At 41.9% G+C, this 23,255-nt stretch overlaps 1 protein-coding gene across 1 annotated transcript; it reads left to right on the forward strand.

The window, feature by feature from the left end:
* The first annotated feature begins 8,163 nt into the window (after window positions 1-8,163).
* lrp10.S (LDL receptor related protein 10 S homeolog) lies at window positions 8,164-20,104 on the forward strand. Its single transcript, XM_018243934.2, has 5 exons — window positions 8,164-8,357; window positions 11,139-11,174; window positions 12,389-13,541; window positions 14,880-15,009; window positions 17,512-20,104. The coding sequence occupies exons 1-5, from the start codon at window positions 8,327-8,329 to the stop codon at window positions 18,052-18,054; spliced, it is 1,893 nt and encodes a 630-aa protein (XP_018099423.1). The 5' UTR covers window positions 8,164-8,326; the 3' UTR covers window positions 18,055-20,104.
* The last annotated feature ends 3,151 nt before the right edge of the window (window positions 20,105-23,255 follow it).

A 23,255-nucleotide genomic window follows, 5' to 3' on the forward strand; every position in this document is an offset into this window, starting at 1 on the left:
AATCATCCAAGCCATTCTTAAAGGCATTAACTGAATCAGCCATCACATCATCACCCGGCAGTGCAATTCACAGCCTCACTGACCTGACTGTGAAATACCGCCAACGCTGCTTCAATTCATGAACAGGTCTTATATATATTTGGGATATTAATCTAATTTTTTTTCTACAATCATGTTTTTTCCCCATAATGCATTGTTTTTTCCAAGAACTCCTGTGTTGTTACGGTCCCAAGGGGGGATTGCGTCTGACATTACTGTGGCTGATGAATGAAAATGAACACAATTGTGCTGCATGTTACTGTAAATCATATACTATTGTGCTGAAAATTATTTCAAGTCGAGTTAATGGAACTTCTGGTGTTCAGTGTGACATGTGTGCATCTAATTCTTTAGATGCAACACACAGAGGTAGTTTCAGGAATCTTCTGCGTCAATAAGTGCAGCAGCACTCAATTCAGAACAGACAGCAGAAAGCACTATACAGAAATTGGGTTTACATGTAACAGCGGTGACATTTGTGCAGACGCAACTGCAGTAGCATATGTGACTGACCCCCTATGTATAATTTTTTTTGCCAACCAAGACATCTATCCCTCAATGCCTTTAACACTTTGGGAGAAACGTAATAAAATTCACAAAGGGAACAAATTTGCAAATAGAAATTTGCATGTCGCAATGTAATATTCTTCATTAGGCTTTTATTGCATTGAGAATCTTAATTGTGCATTGCGAATCTTTAACATCTGCTTCAAAGTGATGTAAACTTTTGAAACAAAAGTAACAACTTCTTCATTAAGAATAAAGCAATGCGTATCTTGACAGCGCTATATAAATAAATGATGATGATAAGAAGTTTAATTTATACCCTGTGCACTATCGCAAACTATAAAAATCTGCCATCGCTACGTAAAGGAACAAAGAGTTTGCTAAGGCAAAATTGATCACTTTGCGAACATTTATTTGCATTGCAAACAAATTGAACGCTTTTTAGTTAGAACAAACAGTAGAGAAATTAGTAAAAGACAGAAACTGCTTTCAATTTCATGAAAAATATTTTTGAAAGATTAGCCAAATACAGTATTTTAACTGCAATCCTTTATTGGAAAAAACACAACATGCTTTGGGACCTTTGTCCTTGATAAAGGGCATATGTGCCAAAACATGTCCTTTAACTGCAAGGTTTGCAGTTATAATACTGCCTTTAGCTCATTTTTTAATGTTTTTCATGACATAAATGCAGTGTCTGCACAGTGGCACATCTATGGAAGTATGACCATTTGAAATAGTTGATGAAACCAGTGGGAACATACAGTAGTAAATAGACTTTGTATATTGCCTGCAATTTCAGTTACATTTACCAATAACTTTAAAATCATTGAAAATGTGTACTTATGGGGACATTTCTTAGAATTTCATTATCTTGCATTATGTAAAAACTTTTTCTTTATTATGTTTTCCCCCTTGTGTGCTAATAACAAATCAGCCCCCAAATGGGATTGTAGGAATCACAAGAAATACTGTCAAAACTTCAGCGAGGTAGTTCAACCAACTTAGCCCTAACTTAGGGGGCATAGAAACTAATCAATGGTCAGGAGAGAAAAAGTCTGGGAAACAGCACATTTCTTATTTGAAAGAGCTGCAGTGTCTTTCCCTTGACTGTGTGGTTCATATCCTGTGGATGTGGTTAGTGGTCAGTCGCCATGGTAACGTTCCTCCAGTCAGCTCACCTCTGGTGGGCACTAATTATACTGAGCTCATCCCAGACTAAAACGTACAATGCACATATATACTGCTCGTTCTCTGAAATCACACACCCTGCACTCACTTGCCTTATTTATAAATACTAAATTAGCAGAGAGCATAGTGTACTATCTAGCTGAACAATAGCTTTTCTACATCTTTCAATGACATATCAAGTTGTGGTACTGTACTGAATCCCCAACACTCCTGTCACTTCCCTCCTTCCTACCAAAACAAAGAGGTGACATCATTTGAGGATGTGTCCCTGTGGGGGTGTCATGTGACTGGCCTGGCTGTGATGTGGTCACCATACAGACCATACGGCGAGTTTATTAATAGCCAAACATCCTACACACATCTCTTTACGTAAGCGCACATTTATACACACAGAGACACATGCTCGTCTACAGGTTATGTTCTGTTTCTGGTCAGAAAGATCTGTATCTATACTGTAGATGGCTCTTTTGAAGGATGCATGTACTGGTTCAGCATCTTCCCACAGGTTCTCGGACTTTGGGACTGGGATCAAAGCAGTGAATAGGGGAGCCTAATCTGAGGGTGAGATTTAGGGATCATTTTAATCTATACAAGTTACTCTTACAACTATATTATGAATCTATAACCTTTCTATGTACTAAGCAAAATCTTCTCTAATGCTGAGCCACAAAGAAAGGGTTGAACCTAGAAATTCTGAGAATTGCTTTGCTCCCCATATCTAGTATAGGAAAATCTAAAAACAACTGGACTTGCTGAGTAATCAATGAAGATGTTTCACTACTCATCCGAGCAGCTTCTTCAGTTCAACTGACTGGTGTGGGAAGTTCTCATCATATAAACTCTTCCACTAATCCAATCACAATGGCACATTGAAGTCTTTATTGATTACTCAGTCAGCAAGTCCAGTTGTTTTTAGATTTACCTATACTAGATATACCATGACTTGGATGAATGAAAATCTTCATAGTCATTTTGCTCCCCATAATTATTGGGCCCCACTGCGACTTCAGGTGTTATCCAAGCTTAGACACATTTGCTAGGCCTGGCCTGCTGCATGACAAACTGACCTTCTGTTCTGTATACTGGTATTTTCTTCCTCTTTCAACCTTTGTCATACACATCTGACTCCTTCCTCTTGGAAAGTTTCCAAGGATGTGTCAGATTACTCATTCTGGTTTAAAACAAAGGGTTAATCGCTAAGCCTATCAATTATAATGTACAGTTCCTATATATCTATTATAAATAGGAACCTTCCAAAATAGATTGCATGTTTCAAAATCAGGAGCATGGCATATTCAGGGGCAGTGCTAGAGAAACAGCAACTCAGGGCTAAGCATAAGGGCTCTGGTACTCCAAGAGATTAATCCCTAGCAATAAATCTCTGCTTCTGCAGAAGACTAATCTCCTGTAAAAGCTTTCCCACCAGCAATAATGTGAATCTCTGGTGGTAAAACCAATTCCTCGCAACAGTGTTGCGAGGAACCTTCGGGTGACTTCGGAATACGAAGGGCCGCGAGTACCATGCCGCAGGCTGGCGCAAGACAGAGAGAAGGCATTCGGGGAGATTAATCGCCCCAAAGAAGAGGTGATTTGTTGCCAGGCGACTAAATCTCCCTGATTCGCCAGGTGTACCCTTACCCTTATAGAGCAGGGGCCTCAGCTTGGAAAAAAGACCTTGTAATAAGCACTATCTAACCTGCCACACTTCAGCTTTTGCTAGAAAACTTCAAGTACTCCAGAATAACCTTCAGCTCCCAGTTCAGTGAACAATAGTGCAACAACAGCCATTGTTTGTACATCCCTAAAATTTACAGGGGGGGGGTTTAGTCTCCAAACAATAAATCTTTACTGCTGTGGGCGACAAATCTCCCTGAAATGCCTTCCCACCAGCAAGAATGTGACTTGCCGGTGGGATGGCATTCACCTTGTTACGTTTTCTGAAATCGTCCGAAATTTCCTTGAGAGGCCCCTGTGTGCCACCACCAGTGGAGTGCTGATTCAAGTGTAGGTCCTGATTATCCACAAAAAGATTTATATCAAAAGATATCTGTCCCAAGGCCTTCCGGCGCTTAATCATAGAGACACCCAAATTTTAATTTCCTATTTACACGCTGTTATATCAGCATATCATTTAAATCGACAAGGATAGGCAACCTACAACCATTCCGATTTTGCTTGACAACAGCTCTCAACATATATAACATAACATAATACCTATCAACAGCTGAAGTGCTGTTGGAATATTTCTAGGCCACACAGCAAAGGAACAAACAAGCAGTAGAATGATTCGGTAACTAGCCTGCACTGACTCCTGGTGGCAAGAAACAAATAACACGATAAATTCCGATCACATGTACACATGTCAGATGAGAGTGAAAAGTCAGATCTTCAAAGAGAAGACATCAAAGTGAAATCAAGGCTGGGAAAAAGTTGAAGAAAGTAATTTACAACATGAGAAATAATTATTTAAAAAATGTAACCTGATAAAAGGGGGTGTTCACATGAAATGCCTCCTTATCCTAGCTGGTGGCTAGTAGAACACTGATCCATTGCCACTCATTTTCTCAGCTGGGCCCTCACAGAGGTGTTGGAGGAAGGGCTTTGCAAGCTGAACAAAAACACTCAAAACTTCACAAAAGGAAACTTAGGCTCAAGTGGTTCTTAACCATAATGATTTTTTGTAATGAACAACAATTAACAAAGCGAGGTACTTTATTGAGTACACAGATAAATGTCTTTAGTGGTAGGGTAAAGCAGCTTTACAATGGGGCAATTACCCATAGGAGTCAGAAGGCCAAGGCCACACAGACCCATGGCTCCCCTGCTTTCTGTCTGTGTTTTTTGTGCAGGCTGAGACTTGGATCTGCTCCCTTACACATCCAGGGTCAACTAAACTAAGAAACAACTAATAAACTCACCTCGACTCACTGCAGGTACACAGCAAATTTTGTCTTCAAAATGTGAGAATATGTAAAATCTGCTATGTGCGGCTACACACAGGCCAACACAGTGCCTGTCAGTGTGAACAGAGTAGCAAGCAGAGGTGAATGCCTCGGTTATTTCTTATCCTGCTTTTATGCACAAGCCAAGAAACAGACAAATTTGGCATTAGACTTATAGGGTACATGGGAACAGGTATGGGACATTTTATCCAGGATGCTCGGGACCCGGGGTTTGCATTGTCTTTCTCACAAAAGAATTAATAATATATTGGTTAGAATCAAGTACAAATTTATTGTTTTGTATAACAAAGCAAAAGGAAATCATTTTTAAAAATTAGAATTATTTGATTAAAGTGAAATCTATGGGAGATGGCCTTCCCGTAATTCGGAGTGTTCTGGACAACAGGTTTCCAGATAACAAACAAATTCCATACCTGTTGCTCTTCAGTGAAGCAAAATTCTTCTCTTGCATTTGTCCTATGAATTTTGCCCTGCCTGAAGCAGAGCCTCTAAAGCGGGGATCCCAAACTTTTCTTTATTTTTCTCAGATGTGAAAAGAGTAAGAGGACCAACACAAGCATAAAAAATGTTCCTGGGTGGATCAAAATAAATGCTATTTGATATGCCCTAGGTGCACTGTTTTTTAGACAACCAAAACTTGCCTCCAAGCAAGGAATTTAAAAATAATCACCTGCTTTGAGGCTACTGGGAGCAACATCCAAGGATGTTCCCGAGCTATTGGTTGGAGATCACTGCTCTACAGGGCCAGAACTAGGGGTAGGCAAAAGAGGCGCTTGACCACACTATGACCACACTTCACGCCAGATAGAAGGTGAAAGGGGAAAATGAGAACCCCCCAGAGCCTGGGAAAGGCTAAATGGGCAGAAATTCCAGTAGCTGTAGTTTTCAGTTCAGTAGTGAGTAACTATAGCAGGAGTCCCCAACCTTTTTTACCCATGAGCCACATTCAAATGTAAAAAGGGTGGGGGAGCAACACAAGCAAGAAAAATTTCCCTGGGGATGACAATTAAGGGCTGTGATTTGGTATGTGAACTGGCAGTCTAAAGGAGGCTTTGTTTGGCAGTAAACCGTTTTTTATGCGGCCCAAACTTGCTTCTAAGCCTGAAATACAAAAATAACCACCTGCTTTAAGGCCACTGAGAGCAACATCCAAGAGGTTGTGAGCACATGCCCCAATAGGTTTATTTCCACATAGAGCCTCTTGTAGGCTGACAGGGGGCTATCAAATAGCGAATCACAGCTAGGGTTGCCACCTTTTCTGGAAAAATATACCGGCCTTCCTATATTCTTGCCTTTTTTTCCCTATTAATAACATTGGCATCAAGCATCATTTTTACTGGCCAGGCAGGTAAAATATTGGCCAGGTGGCAACCCTAATCACAGCCCCTTTTTGGCATCTTTAGGGACTTTTTTCATGCTTGTTTTGCTCCCCAAATCTTTCTATGTTTGAATGTGGCTCACGGGCAAAAAAGGTTAGGGACCCCTGGTCTATGGCATCTTATAGCAGCCCCTCTGCATTTGTCAGAATCCACAAATTGCCAGTCCAGGCCTGGTCACAGGGGTGACTGTGTGAGAGAGAGAAAGGAATGGGGGGAGGGGTCAATTCATGTTTTGAACCTGATCTGTAGGACTTCAGTTGTTACTAGGGTAACCTTTCCTGGAAAAAAATACCAGGCTTCCTATATTCTTGCTGTTTTTTTACTATTAATAACATTGGCATCAAGCATCATTTTTAAAATACCGTATTGTAAAATACCGGCCAGTTGGCAACCTAGTTGTCACTGGAGGTGGTATTCTATATGTTCTGAATTACAGTAAAACACTAAATCGCACGTCATTGTCTGATGATGCAAATCTGGATTTAAAAAAAGCCTCAATTTTAAAAATAAAACATAGAATGAAAAATTCTCAACAGTCGACTGGAGAATCTCATCTTTTAGACCATGGGCCATTACTTCCTTACTACCTTGAAGCGCCTCTGCACATCTGACTCCAAGACAAGAAGATGACAGTTCGCGTTCTACTGAGGTAGACTGAGTCACAGTGATTTGCGGGCGCGGCAGAGTTGCCAAGCTTTGAAAGTACAAACTAGCCAGGGTATGGATTTGGGCTACTTTTTGGGTCTTTGGTTGGTTTGTACTTTGGAAACCAACCAAAGTTTTTTTTTGCCCTAATGTGCCAAGCCTGCGTCTCCCAACAGGCCCAGACTGGCAATCTGTGGGTTCTGGCAAATGCCAGAGGGGCTGCTATAAGATGCCATAGAAAGTCACTATTTAGTAGGCTGGTGGGGAACTGATTGGGCCTCTCTGTACTTGGAATGCTAGGGCCTATTTTGAATTACAGTCCAGACCTGTCTCCCACTGCATTGGTAGTAATGTAGTTTTTGTTTAACAATTTACCAACCAAGTTTAATGTAAGACTACAATACCCAGCATGCAATGGGACTGCTTGTGTAGAAGTTACCAGTTTTGGGGATCTGCATCCCAGTTTACCATCCCATTCTAGCATGTTCTAATGACTTTCCTCAATTTTAGACAATTTTGGGGCAAAAAATGTTCTGGCCACCAAAATATCTAGAGGTTGACCTGTTTTACCAATATTTATTTAAATTGTATATGTAATAGGGCCTTATGGGGCCCCTATACCTTCTGCCCCCCCCCCCATTTATTCCCCTTGTGACTGGTGAATCTGTCACATTTTACTTCATGGAAAAATTTGCAAGACAATTTGATAAAGGTGTATTTTCACATATATTTATTTTTTTTTAGACTTTTTTCCCTGCACATTTTGTGCTATTCTTGGGCTGCTTTGGAAGTGCCTCTTGGCTAGTTTTGGGCTGGTTTCGTAGCTGACTTTGGCCATTGGACCAGGCAACCCTGGGGCGCGGCGCAACAAGCCAAAAAGAAATCGCACAGCCTACAGGAGATTATTACGATTGCAGCAAAAAGGAACGAGAGTTAAAGGGGTTGTTCACCTTTAATGTAACGTTTATTATTTTATAGAACTGACAATTCTAAGCAACTTTTCACTTGGTTATTTGCCTTTTTCTTCTGACTCTTATCAGCTTTCAAATGGGCGTCGCTGACTCCCTTCTAAAAAAGAAATGCTCTGTAAGGCTACAAATGTATTGATATTGTTACTTTTTATTACTGACCCTTCTATTCAGGCCCTCTCCTATTCATATTCCAGTCTCTTATTCAATTCAATGCATGGTTGCTAGGGTAATTTGGACCCTAGTTACCAGATTGCTTTAGATGCAAATTGAAGAGCTGCTGAATAAAAAGCTAAATAATTCAAAAACCTTCAATAATAAAAAATGAAAACCAATTGCAAATTGTCTCAGAATATCCCTCTCTACCTCATACTAAACGTTATCTCAAAGGTGAACAACCCCCTTTAAAATATTGGCTGTATTACCCTTTAGTTAGCAGCAGGGGGAGTGAGAGAGCCGGAAGAATCTCGCTTTTGGAAGCAGGAAGTTAAAAGAAAAATAAGAAACAGGAAGAAGGAGAGAACTAGGCAAAAGGAACGTAAAGTTTAAGGAAGGCTGCGAACAGCTTATGTAGGACATATGAGCTACTGAGTAACGGAGCGCGGACAGCCCGAATAATAATAATAACAACAACATGTCTCTTTTTCCGGTGCTTTTATTTTGCGGTAAGTTAACCTTTAACAATGATACATTTTCCTCCTTGCGGACTGTGTTAGGTGTATCGGGCCTCAACCTCGGGATCTGTCTGCCGAGGTCGGAATATTCCCCTTGCTCTTGTATATTTATGATCCCAGCCAGTGACTCTTACCAATGTTGTGCCACAGAAATGTCGCTGACGCGCGTACAATTTCATTATGTTGCCCTCGCTTATGAAAAGCTTCTTCAACAGGTTATGTTTTGTTTGGTACAAATGGTGTGTGTAGCAATTAGAAATGGCCGCCAATACCTGAGATCTGTGGCTAAATTCAAAACAAAAAACCTGATTAGTTTCATCTCTGTGTAAGATATGGCTGGCTGGTAATGTTGTTTTTCCCTAAATAACTTAGCTTCAATACCAAATTATGCAGAAAAGATTTGTCCAAACCAAGTTTGCCAAAAAAAAAAAACAAGAAAATCTGCAAAATTAAAATATGACATGGTTTCTGAGTAATAATTAGACTAATCGCCTTGTTTTTGCAGCGACCAATCTCTCCAGACGGCTTCCCTGACTCTGCCGCCGGCTTAAAATAAAAAAATGCCGGCGCTAATCACAGGAGATTGGTCGCCGCAAAAAAGAGTCGATTAGTCGCCAGGCGACCAAATCTCCCCAAAACGACCCAATGTGGCCTGACCCTTATCAGTACATGTTTCATTGAGAAAGACGGGGCCTGTTCATTCCCGTGTTCCTCTTGTGGAAACCATGAAAAAGCGAATATGTTGAAAGGGGTGTATTTGCTAAGTGAGTGCACTCGCCTCTTTCTTTGGAAACAACAGGTTTGCTTATGCTTTAATTATTTCATCTACCAATATACCACAGTAAATAAAAAGCGAGAGTTACCGGTATACAGGGCTCCTTCCAAATCCTTTCAGTGCTCCATACATTTATAAAAGTTACTGGTTGCATGTTAAGAGTTCCCACAGTGCTCTTGTCATTTGTGTTTAGTGGAATGTACCGTCTGTTGGTGTCACTTCCAGGTGAACTGGAAGTACAAAGTGCAGTGGTGGGTAAGTAAGTCCTGCTCCTCCGCTTGTATTCCTTTGAGTATAGAAAAGTCCAGTAGTATCACTCTAATTCATGAACAGATTTGTAGGCAAGCTGGCTATTCCATTTTTACTTACTTTTATGTTTAAATGGGTACTTCACCTTTAAATTAACTTTATAGAATGATGTAGACATTGATGTTCTAAGACAATTAGTAATTGGGCATCATTTTGCATTTTTTGCCGTTTTTCAGTTATTTAGCTTTCTGTTGTGCAGCTGTATAGTACAGTTAATAATGAAGACCAATTGCAAAGTAGCTAGAAATATACAATTTTGTGCCAAAATGTAACTTGCAGGTGAATCACCACTTCAACACACCACACACGCCTGCAATTAATCTCTTCTAGCACTATGGACTGTGCTCAGGCCCAGATTTGTGGAAAGGCCACCAAGGCCTGGGCCTAGGGTGGCAGGATTTTAGGGGGCAGCATGCTGCACAACATTGGTTTGAAAACACCTGGAGATACAATAATTTTTTAAATTTCCCGTACCCCAATCCCCATTGCTCCGGTCCTGATGATGAAAATTTGAACAAATAACAAATAAAGGGGAGGGGACAGGGGAGACGAACAGCAGTGGGCATAGGGGCACCCGCTATCTAGGTCCAGCCCTGACTGTGCTTTCCACCAGCAATAAAGTAAATCACCAGTGGAAAACATCCAAGTTGCTTCAGCTTTCTAAAGTCGCCTGAAGGTGTCTTGCTAGGAAACTTAGTGGCGACTTCAAGGGGCGAAATCTACCGTAAGTCTGTCAGTGGCCTTAGCATTGAGATTTGATTCAGCCAAATCCTGAACCAATTATAAGTAATGAACATCAGTCTGCAGGTTCAGTTCTGTCTGTTGATCTTCATTAGTTGTGGAACACCTCTAGTAATAAGGTTATTCACATATATGTGTCATAAAACCACTGGATAGATTGAGAAGCTCAAACTGTGAGACCTGCTTCTTAAGGGTAAGGCCACACGAGGAGATTCGGGGAGATTTTGTCGCCTGGCGACTAGTTGCCTCGTCTTTTGAGCGACTATCTCCCTGAACTGCCTCAGCGTTTTTTCCCCATAGGCTACAATGAAAAGTCGCCTGCGCTAATGCACACGCGGTGATGCGTTTTCTATAGTCGCCCCGAAGTTGCCTCACTGAGGCTACAAATCTCCTCGTGTGGACTAGCCCTTACAGATGCCACCCCCCAGCTTCCAATCTCCACAGGGTGTATAGTTTATGACAGGCTGTGTAAATAACAAGTATTCGTATTCCCTTTGTTCTGAGAGACCTGAATTTCACAGCCTCTTTAACCTTTCCACTTACTAATCATAACAACTACTTTAGAGTTCCACCCTCTATTTCCTGATCTGATGTGTAAACTACTAAAACCTTCCTTGTTTCTGACATCTGTGGTCAAGCTGAATAGTCTATAAATTCTTACTTCTATCTAAGGTTGTCACATACAGTATAGATAAGGGCAGACGTCAAACCAGCATTCAGCAAACCCTGTGCTCATTTACTTTGATATACTCTATACTACTTGAGGTGTTCTGTGCCTGTATCAAATGTATCTTGTTTTTGTGCTGTTCCATCCTGGCCCCAGTCTTCGTGCTACAACTCACTTCCTGATCTGTAAGGATGTTGACTACAAAAGGGTCTCCACCCTTATGATCTTTAGTACCGAAACTGTCTTATTTCTAATGCATTGTTCTGGCTTCCTTTTACAGGCTGGCTGATTTTCACAAAAGGAAGCTCTAGTCTTGGTGAGTAATTTGATGCATTGTAACACTTCCAGAACACTGGATCATCTATTAGGCTACTACCACACCAAGCAGATTAACCACCTCCAGATAAATGCAGGCAGAGAATCAGCCCTACGCTCCTCTCAGCATTCTGATTTGCCTGCTCCCTGAGCCACTGTGTAAGCCTGGGCGCAGGCACATAGAGCAGATTTTGCTGCCGAAACAATTGAGTATGCATGTCGGCATTTCTTACTGTTTCACAGTATTTATAAATGAATGTCAGCATTCTGCGGTTTGTTATGTGGGCTGACGCCATAACTTAGAAGAAATCTGGCACAAAATAATTGTCATTATGGTTAGCTGCATAATACTGTGGGTATGGTACTCAGGAGCTGTTATTAGTAAATTGCTGGCTGGTTCATTTTCTAGTTAAAACTATGCGTATGGGCCTTAAAGGAACAGCAACACCAACAAATTAAAGGAAGGACAATATAATATACTGTTGCCCTGTACTGGTAAAACTGGTGTATATGCTTTAGAAACACTACTATAGTTTACATAAACAAGCTGCTGTGTAGCCATGGGGGCAGCCATTCAAGTAAAGGATACCCATTGTATATCAGCTGTGTATCCTGAGCCTTTTCTCATTTTTCCATCTTGAATGACAGCATCCATGGCTACACAGCAGCTTGTTTATATAAACTATATTAGTTATTCTAAAGCAAACACGCCAATTTTACCAATGCAGTGCAACACTAAATTATTTGTGTTGCTTTAACACTTTCTTTTTTGGTTTTACTGTTCCTTTAACACAGTGATTTCCATGGACTTCAGTAATATGATCTGTTATACAGAATGCTTGTGACCTAGGCTTTTGACCATACTGTAAAAACTGTAATCTGTCACCATAGTCCTTTCCAGGGTCATAACTTCACGGGCACAGCCTCTCCTTTTCAAAAAAAAAAATCAGACCCGACACAAAATAGTGTAACATGTAACTCCTGATTTTCTATGCGTTATGGGTCACTTACAACACCTCTTCTTGCGAGCCCCCAGGGGGTCCCCTCTATATTTATATTACTTCTATTCTTGTATTCTTATTGTGATCAACAAAATAAAACACGGTACCCATGATTTTGTTATTTGTAACCACAGATATTTGTGTATACAAAGCAGGAAAATAACTTATTCATGTTTGGCAGAATTAATATGTTTGTTTTTTTTTCTCTCTCCAGACTCCTCTCCTTGTCCTACAAATTATTTCCTCTGCAGGTCAAAATGCTTACCTCTGTCTTCTAGATGTGATGGCTTCTTTGATTGTGAAGATCAGTCTGATGAGGTTGGGTGTCCCCCGCACTGCAGCTTCACACTGCTGGAATTTTATGGGGTCTTCTCTCCTCCGGGTTACCCAGACTCTCCACCCAGTCCCCTACCTACTTCCTGCCGATGGCTAATTGATTCTGGAGATAGTCGGGGCCTGTCACTGCAGTTTTCTTCTCTCCAGCTCTCTGGGTCTGATGCTCTTGTGGTGTATGAGTTGGCTGATGGAGACTCAAATCGCATTCTCCGTGCTCTTGACCGGCAAAGCAATGGAAAATCAGTCACAGTGGAGTCTGTGGGAGGAAGGGTCATGGTTGACTATCATTACAGCTCTGAGGTCTTAAGTAACCCCAGTCCTGTTTCTTCTGTCACCCATGGCTCAGGATTTAAGTTTCCAAACTCTGACATTGCTGTGTCTTCTAAACCAATAAACCGTGACTCTGGCCCTCATAAGTCTGACCTACTTGGCCCCCCTTCCTTTGGTTCCCACACTTCTGGCTCTTCTTTTCATGGTATTTGGTTCCCTGCTTTCCGTCCTCGGGGATTTAATGCCACTTATCGGGTACGTGGCTATTGTCTCCCTTGGGACCACCCTTGTGGGTCCAGCCCTGGAATTTTGTGGAATGATGAAGTAGAGGAAGGCGGAGGCTGCTTCACTGATGCACAGCGCTGTGATGGTGCCTGGGACTGTGCCAATGGCCGAGATGAAATGAATTGTTCAGGCTGTGCCCCTGGGCACTACCCCTGTGCCATGACCCGTGCTTGTTACCCCATTACTGAGAGGTGTAATTATCAAACATCATGTCAGGATGGTACTGATGAGAGGGGATGCCGCGCATGTCAGCCTGGAGGATTCCACTGTGACTTGGAACGTTGTGTGTATGAAGCATGGGTTTGCGATGGGCAGGCTGACTGCAGGGATGGAAGTGATGAACGAGGATGCGGATATACCCTGCCTCGTAGAGTCATTGCTGCAGCTGTCATAGGAAGCCTTATCTGTGCTACACTGCTAGTTGTTGCACTTGGTTGTACATGTCGGCTTTATACCACCCGAGCACGGGAGTACAGGTAAGAATGGGTTGTAAGGGTGGCGAGTACTGAACTTAAAGGCGAACTCCACACAAACATATCTCAAGCTTTTTGAAATGTATACATAATTTCAAGCAACTTTCTATAATACATCAATTAAAAAATATGCAGACTTTTCATGATTTTAGTGGTTTGGAATAGTTCTCCTAAGCCTCAGCCCCCTGCTCTCCTGCTGATCTGTTTGACTACTTTGCTGAGCTGGGTGACTACTGTTAATTTGTATCAGCAGCCAGCAATCCTTAGCCTGCATCCTCCAATTCCCTGTATGTGTGATTTCAATAAGGAATGGAACGTCAGTGCAATGCATTGTGGGTTATGTAGTTCCTGCATGCTGTCTGTAAGCTGTGGAGAAGTTGTTACAATTTGTAACATCCGTGTTTAGTCCCTCCTTCCCTGCCAGGAATTTAAATGATGCAGAAAGAGAACTGTTGAACAGTTGGATTTCAGCATAGAAAATGGCATTTATTCATACTTTTTGAAGTAACCGGTAACTGTGATGGATATATTAGGGGTTTCTGTGTTATGTGGGCCTCTTTATCAAATTTTGGTTATGAAGCCGGAGTTCCCCTTTAAGCACTGCATGTTACATAGTAACATATACTTTATATTAGCTTTTAAATCCTGACTAATAAAGAGACATACCCCTTATCCTTTTCTATTGCTTCTGTCCCTCTGAAACAAAGTATAGCCGCTGATATTTACTGCCCAGTCATGTGACTCATTCAGCCATGTTTCGGCCACACCAATCACATCATATTTTCCCTCCAGCATCAGCACCTCCAGCTCTTCCATTTAACCAGTCAGATTCCTTGCATTTGCAAACATACATTTATTACTAGTACCATAATGAACATATGACATGTGGTCCTCCCTATCCTTAACAGTACCCCCAACAAAAATCTCCTCCCCATTTTCCCTTCCTGTGCCCACTACCTCATCTAACCTGTCTTCCACATAATCCTGAACCCTACACCCCCCACCCCCATGCCTAGTTTGACATTTACTCCAACCCACTAGCCATCGTCTTCCCCCAAAGCAGCTGTACATCATCATTGAGGTGCAGCCCATCCCTGGCAAAGAGCCTGTAGCCAATTAAGAAATCATGCCAGTTCTCACAAAACCCTCCTCCCTACACAAGTGTCTCTGCCACACATTAATCTCCCGCTGTCTTCTTAACGTTGCTTGTGGCACAGGTAATACAGTATCTCTGAGAAAATTACCTTGGAAGTCCTCGTCCTCAACTTTATTCCTAGTTTTTAAAATCATTCTTGAAGATTTCACCAAGTTGATATTGCCATAGATGCCTTTCTTTTCCAGCGTCTTCGCACCATTGTCCCGAATGGATGCAGAACTCATCCAGCAACAGGCACCACCATCATATGGTCAGCTGATTGCCCAAGGAGCAATTCCACCTGTCGATGACTTTCCCACTGAGAGCCCAACTGATGTGAGTAGTTGTGTGCATGGCTGTCTTGTAGATATTACAGGTGAACTGTACTTGCTTAAGTAAGGAGGATAGCAAATTGCTTTATTCTTAATTTTTCTTCTCAGAGGAAACATTGTGCTTCTTGTCCAGCTCTAGCCTTCTTTTAACTCAATAGCATTGCATATGCATCCCGTGTGAAGAAATTTCCAGCATATTTGTATAGGTATTGCTTTGTATGATGTACAGTATAAAGTTTATTTTATAGCTATTATACTGATGTGGTGATTTTTCACTGTCAGGAGAAATCATGCTGGATAATAAGCATCCTGGTTTAACATACTAATGCTGTGCTGCTATATTCTTCTGTTTGTGCCTATATTGTATATATAACTACAGTTAGCACTGTTAGTTGGCTTCTTCACAATAAAAAATACACATATTGTTCTTCAAGCTAAGATTAAAGCACATCTCTACCAAAAATTGTTTTTTGTATAACGAAAGAAATAATACTTTCAACTGCAATTACATTTACAAATAACTTTGTTTTGCGCAGCAGGTTGCACAGTGAATATGCTTGATACAATTTAGTGTGTCATGTCTAGAAAGGTCTTTTGTTGTTCTCTATTGAGGCCAAGCACAGAACTATTTTAAAAGGGCTTTATGTAGTGTGGTTTTGAGGCTTGACCCTTAATAGATGAATACCCAGGCATATGCAACAGCTGAACTAGAACAGTTTATGGCTGAAAATAATTGTTATAATATGGCAATCATTTAAAGGGATTTTCTGATTCCCTAAAGCAGCTGCTCCTTCTTGTACGTAGCAGTGTCAGTGCACACGGCTGTGATTGGGCTTAAAACTTTCAGGAAATGATCATTTGATCATATGGGATACAGTTAATTCCTAGTAATTTTTACCTAGAATTACCCCTCCATTGACTTTCATGGTAATCACCTGGAAGCCATATGTTCACTGCCACATTTTCAATCAATAATTGCCTGGCCCACAATTGCAGTGGCAAGATCCAGCTGTTTAACATTTAGGGCAAGAGGGGGCACTACTTAGTGTTTGTCAACTTGCCTGCCAAGCTAGATATCGCATCTGGTGCCACTGTCCTAACATTAACAATTTGGTGCATGTAACAAATAAAACCTTGTGGGATGCTGTGGAGGGTCCAGGATATTCGCCACAGTAAGCTTGCTTATATAACTATCTGCTGTGTAGCCATGGGGGCAGCCATTCAAACAGAAGACACAGTAGATAACAGATAAGTATTGATGAGAGAACGTTTCTTGAAGTCCATAGACTCCAAAGTGTGAAAAAAATTGTCTTGTGACAAAAAAATTTGACGCACCACATCCCACAACAAAAATGTTTGATGCAGATAGACGCGCTCTTGGGCTTCATCAGAACCTATCTGTAATCTACTGTGTATCCTGGGCCTTTTCTCCTTTTTCCATCTTGAATTGCTGCCCCCATGGCTACACAGCAGCGTGTTTATATAAACTATAGTAATCTTTCTGAAGCAAACACACCAGTTTTTACCAGTACAAAGCAATACTACATTATATTTTAACTACTTTAAAACACCTGCCCTAGTGGAGCCTACACCTGTCTGTGCAGATTCAGGACAACGGGGATGGAATGAGGTTACTCCACCTGTATTTGAAGCTCAGCAAGGTCTAGAAATATTGGGCTTCTTTACCAATCCAAGTGTTCTGGGCTGCTAAATGTAACCTGAGTTTAGGGATCAGTGCACAATATACAGTATAGTATACCATTTACAATAATAAGATTGATTCAATTGCATCACACAATCAGTGCATTCTTCATCAGATTTAATTATAAATATCATCCCTATAGCATCAACTTCAATAGCAAATGGGACCTCACTTTCTGCTGATTTCCTGTGACCCCTACGTTTTAGCATCTTAACAGCAGCTCGGATCCTGCTGTAAAAACCTGCTTCTGACAGTATAGAAGGCATAGGTCATTACTGTTATATGTTATATGCTGAGCCTCTGGGTTAGTACAGTACAATCAGTATATAAATTACAGCATTATATGTGGTGTTGTGGAAGTAATAGACTCACCGTGTTTAAGCCCAGTATTCCTACAGTGCAAAGACCCAGTTGCAGTTCCCTAAGCAATGTTTAGTACACATTGATTCTCTGCAGATAATGTGGCATTCTCCCTACCCTATGCTTCAGCCAGTTGCCCTTTACTGGGCTATCATTCCCAACTAATGGAATGGTTTCTGAATTAAAATTGTTAACCTGAGCTTCCCTGCAATGCAGTAATTAATTTGCCTTTTTTTTTAATTTCAAACCATTGTATTGCTTGTCTATCCATGGTTAGTCAACAAATAATAAAAAGGAAGGTTTCCACACAGATGTGGCTTTCTCTTGGTGCTAACGTCTCCTAACAATTGTGTAACCAAAGGCCTCTGTTATTCACACTGTGTCTTTTTCATGACATGGCTATTCTATTTGTACTTATGTATTTTTTGCTTTCTGTCCTATCAGGGCTCTTTCATGGGGAACTTACGTAGCCTCCTGCAGTTTCTTCACCAGGCACCCCCAGTCCCTGCTGGAGCAGTTAATGAATTACCACCTCGCAGGCGCCCGCCTCGTGCAGTCAGACGTCTTCTTCGGCGCTTGCGCCGATGGGGGCTTCTCCCTCCTCGTGCCCAGGGACCCCAAGTGGAAGTCTCTCAAATCCAGACCTCAGCATCACCAGAAGTAACATCAGAGGGCACCGAACCTCCCACAGCTCCAGCGCTTCCAGTCAAAATGCCTCTAGATGATCCAGATACGTCTTCAGCCCAAACAGAAGCCTCCACTCTACCTCAGTACTCTGAGAGTGGGAGGAGTCTTATGGGCATGATGCAAGTCTTGTTCCCTCTTGGAGCAGAGGAGCCATCAGGAGGGAGGAGAGGGAGAGAAAGGCCAGAGCAGGAAGTAGGAGAAGACCATCAAAGACATGAAGAAGAGGATGAAATGTTGTTGTTGCCCCTGGCAGAAGGTTGGGACAGTGAGGCAGGGGATGTTGGGTTAATTGTATGTTAACAGAATGTCTGTTAATTCCTGTTGTAAGCCCTATTACAACTTTGCACAAACACAACCTTAACATCACTTGAACTAATTCAACCCTCCTTCTTTTTAAGTGTCTCCATTTTGATTCCCAGTCTCCTTGACTTTTACTCTAGGTTGGCAGAGGGTATTAATCCATAAGCAAAATTTTCTTGGAGTGGCCAGACATGAAAGAATTCATTATAGCCAAACTATAAAGTAGAAAAGGAATGTATCTCCCGGAAATAAATCGGGCTTAAGCAGCTAAATATTGATATGCAATCAGTTGCATATACCTCACTTCTATTCTGCATTAATAGGGTTTCGTTTTTTTGTTTAGCTTCAAATGTCCAAATTGCAAGCAGGCCATAGGAGTTCAAACAAATTGCCACTTTATCTCATTGTAAATCTACTATATTTGCTGTACTTTTTTTTTTATATTGAATGAGGTATATTAGGTTAAATTAAGTTGAATTAAGCACAACTTAAATTGTTTATTGGAATCTCTTGCCAAGGAATAATCCATTCATACCGCTGATAAAAACATATATAGATTGGAGCCTCTAGCTATGTGTTTATATCATTACATGTAACTAGTATCGCTTCACATCTAGCCAGCCAGTGCTAGAGAAATTTGTTCTTTAAAGAAATTTATGTATATAAATATATATTATATACAGACTAACACATTTGCCGTGGGGCTGATAAATTTTAGGGGATACTCATAACAGTCAAAATTATCCCAGGAAAGTGAAAATAGTTACTATTTTAAACTGTCCCTTCCTTGAGGTGAAAGGGATGTTGCAATATATAGAAACCAATGAATAATTAACCATTCTTTTAATCTGGCCACTTAAAAAAAACTTATTTAAATATTCCACCTTATGCTTTTATTATATTCAACACCACTGAAATGTGCTGAAATGCTATTTTTACTAATTGCACTATTTTTCAAAGAAACAGTAAAGGGCCCTGTTATTCTTTCATCTAATTCCTGTATCTCTAACTACTACATGCCTCACAATGACCCTATGCATTAGATCATTATGTAAAATCCCAAATTATACACTGAACTACAAATCCCAGCATGCCACAACAGCCTCGTGGCAGGTGAAGTGTAGGAGCGGCTGGACAGTTACAGACTGAATCTCACTGGCAAAAGTAAAAGAACAAATAAAGTGATATTTTGCTAGACGTAAGTGGGGAAAAATAGACCTTTATTGAAAGTATCAATGAATACATACATGTGTAAGGATATCTGAAAATAGATAGATAGATAGATAGATAGATCCACCTGAAGCCGGTACTCTCAATAAAGATGAATTTGCCTGGGTCCACGATCAAGAAATATTCTCCATTCTAATTCTGCTGCTGTCCATTGGATAAACCTTTTGAGATTTGGCCTCATACCTACATGGCAAAGTTGCACTGATGTGACCAATCTTACTGAAATATGTGGATGTACAACCCTTCTATTTGAATGTTGACAAAATACTCTGTCATCTACTAATGTGCAGAGTGCAGCAAAGTAATTCTAAAAGAAGCCGACGTATTCTTTGGTAATATGTTTCCTGGAATTCAGATTTGTGGGATCATGGGTTATTTTTGAAAGCGGGGGAAAAAGGACTGATTTAAATGTTCTACTGTGTGCCTCAAAAGGAAGGTGTCCTATTGCACACGACACCAGTTACTTTTATGTGAATCTGATGATCTATTTTTCTATGTAAAATCTCCTTTTTAAATCTTTCTTACTTTTGCTCCAGTGCACAGCACGCAAGGGGCTATTTAGTGCCAGGCGTGTGCAGCTTTTTTATTTGAATGAAGTTTTAGCACAATAATAGTAAAGGTATGTATATATATGAAGTGCTGTGTTAACCATTTGCAGACCATTGATGCCTACAGATGTCAACATTTGCTTTGGTGTATTGGTGTTTCTGGCTGTAAAAGGGTTAATAATGCATTGGATTTTGATAGTGTGATTGTTGAGCTCTGTAAATTATTTATTACTGTGATTTATGTAAAATGGATAAATAAATCTTTAAAATGACAATGGTATTACGTGGGTGGAGGAAGTCTGAATCCTGTGATGGAAACATCATTTAAAAAAAGAACTGGCTATAGCAGTGATCCCCAACCAGTAGCTTGTGAGCAACATGTTGCTCTCCAACCCCTTTGGGTGTTGCTGTCCGTGTCCTCAAAGCAGGTGCTTATTTTTGAATTCCTGGCTTGGAAGCAAGTTTTAATTGCATAAAAACTAAGTATAGTGCCAAGTAGAGCCTCCAATAGGCTGCAGTCCACATAGGGGCTACCAAATAGCCAATCACAGCCTTTATTTGGCATCCCAAGGGACTTTCTCATGCTTGTGTTGCTCCCCCAGCACTTTTCACATTTGAATGTGGCTCCCGGGTAAAAAAGGTTGGGGACCCCTGGGCTATAGGATGATTGTTGATGCTATAAATAGGTTTCACGAGGGGGCGTGGCCTGCATGGAGAGCGGATAGGACGTGGGTAGCCTTAGCTCCGTCCTGGGGCCCAATATACTGGACATTTCCTGCCACTTACCTGCACGCAATCCTCACTGCCCAGTGAGTAAACGCTGCCTGATTGCCTGTGCCCTGCACGGATGGTGAGACGCGGTCGGAGGAAGAGCGCAGCCACAGATTCTGGGAAGCGGCGCGCCATGTCGACTCAAAATGGCGCTGGAGCGGGTTCACCGCGCACCAACAGGGAGGCGACAGCGGGTGTAGGGGAATCTGCGGAGAAACGGCTGGCACGGTTTGCGAGAGCACCCTCACCCCTGGGAATACAGCCAGGTACGTCAGATACCCCACAAAAGGCATCTTGCCAGGTGAGCTGCACCCCGGATGGGGTCCCCTCCCCCACTATGGACGCCATTGCAGAGTGCGCACCTGGGCCTATAGAACCAACGCTCACTGAAGTACTCAGTGCTATTACTACCAACCACACCATGCTAATGGGGAAAATAGACGAATTAAAGACTGATTTTGCTATTCTGAAGCATGACACGCAGAAATTGCGGGAGAGAACGGGTGAGGCTGAGCGGCGGATAAGTGATTTGGAAGACTCCATTGCCCCACTTCCAGGGCGTTTTGTAAACGCAGAGAAACAGCTGACTCAGCTAGAGAGCAAGGCGGATGACCTTGAAAACAGGCTCCGGAGGAATAACATACGGATCCTGGGTCTGCCTGAGAGGGCGGAAGGGGCAGAGGTGGAAAAATTTGTTGAACATTGGCTCTCCTCTACATTTGGGCAGTCGGTCTTCTCCAATGCTTTTATTGTGGAAAGAGCCCACCGTATACCTGGGAGGCCACCTCCACCTGGTGCACCCCCGCGACCATTGATAGCGAGACTTTTGAATTATCGAGACAGAGATGCAGCATTAACAGCAGCCAGGAAGGCTGGGGACCTTCACTATGATAACCAAAGGATTTCAATTTACCCTGACTTCTCCACGGAAGTAAGAAAGCAACGAGCGAGATTCACGGAAGCCAAGAGCATGCTGAGACAGAAACAGCTCCCTTATGCCATGATGTTTCCGGCGCGGCTCAGGGTCACGGATCGAGGGAAAGCTCATTTCTTTACCGCACCCGAGGAGGTCATACACTGGCTGGAGATTGACCACGCAACTCCCCACGCAGGGACTGATTCCTTTTCCCAAATATGCCCGAATTAGGACATGATACCCTGTATCCACAGGCGCAGGACTTCAACTGTCCTCACACAGTGTCACCTATCCTGGGAGTTTTTCTCCACTACATGACATGCTGGTGGACATTCCTGTAACAGGTAACATGACATTGGCCAACCCTTGGCAGGAAGTTATTTTGTTTTTTCTTTCCAGCCCCAGGTTTTTGGAAGCATTGGAGCGAAAGTACAGAAGAAGCAGAGGTTAACGCTTATCTGAGCCTCTGGCGGACACTAACCCCCCAACACGTTGATAAGTTGTTTTTTCTTTTGTTCGTTCTGGGAGTAGACTCACTCATTTTGTCAGGATGGAGTGGGTGGGGAGGGAAGTGGGAATAGTTTTGGGATTACCAGTTAATAGGTTTTTTGATGTCATTTGTGATACCAGATCATTTTCTGCAGTATGTGAAGGGGATGAGAAGCATCTCATCTGGTTTGATATTTTGGTTAAGCATCTTATGGCAAGGTATAATGGCTAAGGTTGATATCTTATCGTGGAATGTAAGGGGTTTAGGGGACGCGATAAAAAGAAGACTGGTATTTGATTTTATACGTAGGCACAAACCCCAGATTATATTGCTCCAGGAAACACATTTGGTGGGAGGGAAGACACTTGCTTTGAAAAAACCCTGGATAACCTCGATGTATCACTCAGTCTACTCTAGTTACTCTAGAGGGGTTTCTATTCTGATTTGCAGAACCTGTCCGTTTATTGTAGAAACTGTTGTATCTGACAGGCACGGCAGATTTGTTCTTTTGCAAGGAATGCTCCAGGGTAAACAATTCACCTTAGCAAATGTGTATGCCCCGCCTCCACTGACGGAATCTTTTTTAACTGAGCTGACCAATAAGCTTCTTACATTGCCACTGGCACCTCTCCTCCTTATGGGGGACTTTAATGCCACTGCAAATGCAGACTTGGATAAATTGCACCCCCCTAGAATCTCATCCACTGTCTTAAATAAATGGTCTTCCACACTCCAACTAGTGGATCTGTGGCGTGCCCGTAATCCAGGGGTGAAGCGCTACACTTGTTACTCCCCGGGTCATAACAGCATGTCCAGGATTGACCTAGCATTGGGTTGTCCGGAGGTAAATAAATGGATCCGTAAAGTTGATATTCTTACCAGGGGAATTTCTGATCACTCGCCCATAATTCTTACCCTATCCATCTCACAGTCGCCTGCAGACCGTGTCTGGAGGCTGAGCCCCTACTGGGCAAATAATGCTCATCTGAATGAGACCATACAGTTTAGTATAGAGGCTTTTCTATCCACGAATACTGAGGAGGTGTCTCCACATTGCACCTGGGATGCTTTTAAGGCGTATATTAGGGGGGAATTCATTAGTAATATTAAGGCTATTACGGACTCTCAGAGGGCGGACCTTTGTTCTAAAACGCAACAGGTACAGGAGGCTGAGGATAACTATGTTAGGCAACCTTCTGACCGCACCCGTCAAACTTGGCAGGATAGGCAAAGGGAACTGCATTTA

This window comes from Xenopus laevis, chromosome 1S (genome assembly GCF_017654675.1).
Source record: "Xenopus laevis strain J_2021 chromosome 1S, Xenopus_laevis_v10.1, whole genome shotgun sequence".
NCBI classification, from domain to species: domain Eukaryota; kingdom Metazoa; phylum Chordata; class Amphibia; order Anura; family Pipidae; genus Xenopus; species Xenopus laevis.

What these genes read in the sequence shown, in the direction of transcription:
- lrp10.S (XM_018243934.2), top strand. Translation starts at nt 8,327, where the DNA reads ATGTCTCTTTTTCCGGTGCTTTTATTTTGCG. An exon ending in TCCGGTGCTTTTATTTTGCG is followed by an intron (nt 8,358 to 11,138) that starts GTAAGTTAACCT and finishes TTCCTTTTACAG; the next exon opens with GCTGGCTGATTTTCACAAAA. An exon ending in CCACTGAGAGCCCAACTGAT is followed by an intron (nt 15,010 to 17,511) that starts GTGAGTAGTTGT and finishes CTGTCCTATCAG; the next exon opens with GGCTCTTTCATGGGGAACTT.